Source organism: Microtus ochrogaster, unplaced genomic scaffold, assembly GCF_000317375.1.
Source record: "Microtus ochrogaster isolate Prairie Vole_2 unplaced genomic scaffold, MicOch1.0 UNK116, whole genome shotgun sequence".
Lineage (NCBI taxonomy): Eukaryota > Metazoa > Chordata > Mammalia > Rodentia > Cricetidae > Microtus > Microtus ochrogaster.
The window spans coordinates 263,684-269,784 of record NW_004949214.1 but is presented as its reverse complement, the minus strand read 5'-3'; the positions used below and the strand labels follow the sequence as shown (position 1 = coordinate 269,784).

At 42.6% G+C, this 6,101-nt stretch overlaps 2 protein-coding genes across 2 annotated transcripts in view; both read right to left on the bottom strand.

The window, feature by feature from the left end:
• Bhlhb9 (basic helix-loop-helix family member b9) overlaps positions 1-5,301 on the bottom strand; it is a 79,252-nt gene extending 73,951 nt beyond the window's left edge. The window contains exons 1-3 of the mRNA XM_005371611.3: positions 5,158-5,301; positions 901-980; positions 314-399 (exon numbers count right to left, since the gene is read on the bottom strand). The gene's annotated coding sequence lies outside the window, so the exon portion shown is untranslated. The remainder of the gene's footprint in view (positions 1-313; positions 400-900; positions 981-5,157) is intronic.
• Positions 2,132-5,163, bottom strand: Gprasp2 (G protein-coupled receptor associated sorting protein 2). The gene has a single exon (XM_013355362.2). It carries the CDS (start codon positions 4,986-4,988, stop codon positions 2,484-2,486), a length of 2,505 nt encoding a protein of 834 aa, XP_013210816.1. The 5' UTR covers positions 4,989-5,163; the 3' UTR covers positions 2,132-2,483.
• Positions 5,302-6,101: the final 800 nt, after the last annotated feature.

Sequence of the window (6,101 nt, the reverse complement as noted above, 5' to 3'; positions counted from 1 at the left end):
TGGCGGGGAGGAGGCGGAAATCCTCAATAAATAAATAAATTAAAAAAAAATAAAATAAAAAAAAAGTTATCAAGCTAACACCTTGGACACCAGCTCAACCACCTTAACCTCCTGCCCCTTGTTTGACCTATTCCAATTGCCAGGTATATGCCTTTCCTTCTCTATGAAAGCAAATATATCTGTGTCCAAGCAAAAGACTCATCATACAACTTCCCATCAGAGCAGCCAGACTACAGAGCATCTGTAGCATGGGGAACAGAATAATATCCTGTCTCTGGAGCTGAGCTTATTACCAAAACCTGAACCTCCTTACCTTGAAGACAGCTGGAGGGTTAGCTGGATTAGTGGTCAAAGCTTCCAGTCTGAAGCCAGGAGTCTTGCTCTCTAAGAGTGCGTGGTCTAAAAAAAAGGATCCCTGAGGAGTTGGATCATGAGACGATTCTTTAGCAGTAATTTATATAATGTCCAATAATATGGATAACATTAAATGTTCCAAAGTATTGCATGTAAGATGGTAATCACCTTTTCTATAATTCTATAATATTAGCCTATCATTTGATTTCCTGTGCATATGAAGTTTGATATGTACTATTTATATCCATCCCCTTTGACTCTTTTTGATCTTAGCAGCTGTCCACCGTCTTGGTAAAATTTGTGCACCATGCTCCCATTTTATTAACACGAGTTGCAATTTTATCTCTTTGAAAATATATGGCATTTTCTGAACAAAGAAAAATATTTTTTTTCTGTCTAACAATAACAAAATATTTTCTATTTCCCACAATTTGGAATCTATATCCAAACCGAGTTTACTCGTGACTTGTGAAATACTCGTGGATGAAGGCTTGCTGCGGTCTGTGGCTTTTGTGTCATAGAGAAATCCCCAGAACATAAACTTACCATTGTAATCAATGTAAAGTGTACAAGTCAGTGACATAAGCGACCACCACCACTGTCTAGCTGCAGAACTTTGCTGCCACCTAAAAAGGAAATGTCATGATTGTTTGAGTGTCATAATTACACGAGAAATTTCATTTATTGTAGCATCAACAGCCCAATACAAACTTAGTAATCTTGGTTCTGAAGTCTCATTCATTTACAGCTTTTCTAAATCACTTTATCTCTAAACTTTTTCTTAACATTTTAGGTTAATCATTTATACAAAGATACCCTTTTCCCAGCATGCCCATCTACAACTAGATTCACTGGATGGGAACATATTAACTTTCGTATGTTTTCCAAATTTTGTGTTTCTTAAATGCCTGTCTCTAAGAATTTAGCTTTGCATATTTTAATCCAGATAAGGGCTATATGAAGCTGCTTTAGTAACAATGAGCTCAGCCGTTTTATTTATACATACATTTTAAACAGTTTTTCAAATATAATGCCAAATTCTTCTCTAGTTTACTATATATAGAATTACTAATGTTGTTTCATGACAATAAATCAATCCATACATAGTTACTTCAATAGTTAGTACTTTCCTTGAACTATCATCATACAAGAAATATTACTTCTGAGCCCATTTAATTAGACACAGTGGTTCTCAACCTTCCTAATGCTGTGACCCTTTAATACACTTCCTCATGTTCTGGTGACCTCTAACCATAGTTATTTCTGTTGCTACTTCACAACTATAATTTTGCTATTGTTATGAATTCTAAGTATGTTTTGGCTACAGAGGTTTGTCGAAGGAGTCGCAACCCACAGATGGAGAACCACCGAATTAGAGTCTTTTACATTCACCCTTTAGGTACTATTGAAGCAAAATCTAAACTTTGAATTGTTAATTTCAGTTTGGTTTATGCAGTTCCTCAACACTTACCTTGCCTAATTTCCCACCTGTATGTACTTTCTAAGCTCTCAATTATTTCACTCATGCTATTGGAACATATTTTCCCAACACACACTTTGCTTCACATCACTATGGCTCATTTCCAAGATGCTTACTGTTCAGGGACTATCTAGGTCCCACTTCTTGGAAGCATTTCTTGAGTACCAAAGTTCACAGTAATCTCCCTTCCTAAAATAGGATTTTCTAGTAAGCATGTGCTTGTTCTAATACTAATCATCTATATTTTGAATGGGTATAATAGATCTGCACCTGCTTTTTAAAGTGAAGAAGGGTCATTTATGCCAATTTCAACATCGAACTTTATTGAAAACACAGACTCAAGTAGAGAACCACATGTTTAAACAACAAAGAGCAGGATAGCTTACTCATATGACTTGGTTCACTGGGAGCTCAACTCTAAAAAATATCACAATCTGAACAGTAAGACAAATATCAACAAATATGTTTTCGGTTCTGATATATTTTGGCATCCACAAATGATCTAGCTCACAACAAGAGTTTGACAAGTTAACAATAGCATTAAAAATCTAAGTTACAGCACAGAACCAGACTGTGAACACCAAAGCACTATTTGGGGCTCTTTGGGAACATAAGGCTGAGCAGTGGCAGGTGGTTAAACACACTGAATTTACTGTCCCTCCTCGGGGTCATCCTCATCGTCTATTTGGATTTGCAGCCGTTTAGCTAGCTCTTCAAACTCGTGGAATGCAGAAACAAGTGGTTCAAGACAGAAATCTTCATCAATTAAAGACATTGCTCCACTTTTTACAATACTACTGATATTCTGAAACATTTTGATAATAATCTGAATGTTATCATTCGTTTCCTCTACGTTAAAGAGACCCACAAATATGGACAGAGCATTGGCACTGAATAGTTTTTTTGCCACCATAGGATTGTTAGACAAGTTCAACAGCATTTGTAGAACATGAAACTTTGTTCTTTCATTGCCTGTGCTTAATAAGTTGAGAAACCCAGACATGTAATTGGCAATCAGTGTGTGATAATCAGTAGTTATAGTGAGGTGTCTAAGCATCCTCATTCCAGTGAGCTGCTCAGGGGAATCCAAATCATATGCAAGGGTTTCCTCACACACTTGGCATATAAAGGTCTCAATCATGTTTAGATTTGGATAAGGTGGAGCCGTGTGGATCATATTTTCCAAAAAATTAGTCCTACCTCGGGAGGAAGGATAATTCATCAGGGTTTCAATCAGTGAGACAACACCAGAATCTCGAATGAAATCGCGGGTAAACTGAGAAGCAGTTCTCATACCCATTGCAATTTTAGAGATTTCATGGATAAAAGGATCACGAATTTTATCCATTAGCAAAAGGAGCTCCTCGAACTCTGTAGAGCCAATTTTAAGCTCGCACTGTATGCAGCTGCAAGACCAATTCTCAGGGTCTGCACTTTCCTTGGCCTTAAGGTGCTCTCGAATCTCCTGGACTGATCGGTAATTGGGATCATACTGAAATGGGAACTCAGGTTCAGGCAGATCAGGCGGAAGGCCAGATTCCTGCTCTTCCCCTTCTGCACCAAGTTCCTCATCCTTGGCTTTTGCCTCAGTATCTTCAGAATCCCCATCAAATATTCTAAAGGGGAATTCAAAAGGGAAGCCAAGCCCACAGTAAAGAACAGGTTTGAATTCAAAAGTAACCTCATCCCAGGTTTTGGGCCTGGACGATTCATCAATGTCTTCAGTTGCATCTCTGAACCTGCTCTTATCCCTGTACACAGGGGTAGGATTTAGGTCAAAGCAGGCCTCATCTCTATCCCAGAACCAGGACCCAAATATGGCCTCTTCTTCAGACTCAGGCCTGACCTCATCTCTGGCCACAGCCCCCAAATTGGGCTTTTCTTCATTCCAAAACAAAGCTCCACCAATGGCTCCCTCTTCAGCCCCTGGTTCAGATTCACAGATTGCTGAAGCTCCAGCCTCCAAACTAGTCTCTTGTTCTGCCCAGAACCAGGATCCAATAATGACTTCCTCCTCAAAGCTGGATTCTTGTTTGACCCTGTCACTGGTTTTAAAATCATTTTGGTTACTGTTTTTCAAGATGTTATTAGACTCTGCCTTGTCTCTGCGCCTGAACCTACTAGCTTCTTCCCCAGGCAAAAACCATGACTCTTTGTAAAACTCATCTTCAGATTCCGATTCAAAACAGTTCTCTCTCTTTGCCCTGACCTTAGGTCGCACATTTGCCTCTTCGCTGGCTCTGGGCCTAAACAAGTCATTGGTATTTTCTCCAGCCCAAAGGCAGAATGAGTTGCCTGCCTCATCCTCAGACCCAGAGCAAGAATCTTGTTTGGATCGGGGCCCGGAAGTGTCATTAGTCTGATGTTTAGCCCTGTGCCTGGACCTAGTATTTGCCTCCTCCCTTGGCCATGATCTGATACTGGTCTCCTCTCCAGTCCAGATAGAAGACATTGTAGAATTTTCATCTGCTGACCAAAACCCAGACTCATTAGAGGTCTCCTCCCTCACTCTAGGCCTGGGATAACACCAAGAACCTGTATTAGTCTCCTCTCCAGGTCTAAACCAGGGCTGGAGTCCAGCCTGACCCTGGGCCCCAGGAAAGGTTTCCTCATTCATACTGACCAGTTCTCTATCCATAGATAGACTCTTGGATTTAGGAACTGATGTAGACGCAGCACTGACCAGGGGCCACGTGACAGCATTAGGTAAGGGTGCTCTCTCAGCCTGTGACATTGCCTCAGCCCCAAACTCACTCTGGGCCCATGCCTGGGCATCATCCTTAGGCCGTGCTCTGGGGATTGGCTTGGCCTCAGTCTTAGGGCGAGCACCACCTACTGCCCTGGCATCGGTTTTGGGCCTGGCACCAGGCATTACCTGGGCCTCAGATCTAGGCCTTGCTCTAGCCATTGCCTGGCCATTATTTTTAGGCCTTGTTCCAGACACTGACTGGGTTTCAGATTTAGGCCTTCCCCGAGATGAAGATTTACTCCCAGTTTTGCGCTTTGCCCCACTTGTGGCTGGAGCCTGGGGCCTGACTTTGGGTCTGACCACCATAGGGACTTCACTTTCTCCACTGGCCCCACCCATAACCTCTTCCTGAGGCTTCTTATCAGGTTTGGCCTGAGAACCAGTTTCAACTTCTGCCCCAGTCATGGTACAAATTAGAGTGAAGGCTCAATTAAGGATGCCTACCAAAGCCTCAGTCTCAACAAGAGATTTGTCACAATATTGTATCTTCTTCACACTCTGATCTTTTGATGATCCAAGAGATATAGTGAGTAGCAGAGGTAAACCACCAATCTGGCACCAATAAGATTCCTACCCAAGAACAATCTCAGTCAATAACACAGATACAGTGCAGAAGAGGCGAAACCAAGCCGGAGGAAGATGGACAGGTCCTAGGTGGGCGCAGACCTGTTGACTGCACTGGTCAGCAGCAAGCGCAGAATCGCCAAGCAGCCACTGTAGGTGATCTAGGAAGAGAAAAAAGAGCAAGTCAGTCCTATATAGTTCGCTTGCCTCCTGGAGAAACTTACACAGAGACACTGGTGAATGATGGTGAGAGGAACAGCTCAGCTAGGAGAAAACCTCTATGTTCCTCTTGCCTGCTGGAGCACAGGTGCAGGGTTGAGGAGACAGTGCACACGCTAGAAATGAAGACAGAGGGGAGCCCCAATCTCTCAGTAGTCAGTCTTGTCGATCTCTACTGCCCTCATCTAAACGTGAACCCTCTCCCATACCCACCTTCACCGATGTGGTACAATTCCCTCCTCTCTTCTATGTCCCGGTGGTGTTAAGATCAACAGCTGACAGCAAGGAGTCCTATAAATACATAAAAGAAAATGGAGGCTCGGTGCCTGCTACGTGGGCACACATCTCTGAGCCCAATCCAACAACAAAACCATGCCTGCTTTCTGCCTAAAGTTCCTGTTCCCTGGTCCCAGCTCTCATGTCTTGTCCTGTGGATCATAGTCTAATTCACCTCTACCTCAACATTCCTAGTAGCTCTGAAAAGAAACAAAGGATGCTGTGGCAGTGAGCAAATTTAGGGTCCAGCAAAGACATCATGCTCCCTCTTAGGCTACAGCCGTCTGCATCTGCCTCCTTATTAGTTCCTGGGTCCTCCACTGCCCCCCATTCTCACCAACCTCCAGAGACCTGAGACAGTCTCCTCGATGGCTGTTTTCTTTCTAACAGAGCTGACCAGACTTAAAGCAGGTCTGTGGACAAAGAGGAAAATGTAAGACAATCAGGAGATGATGGTAG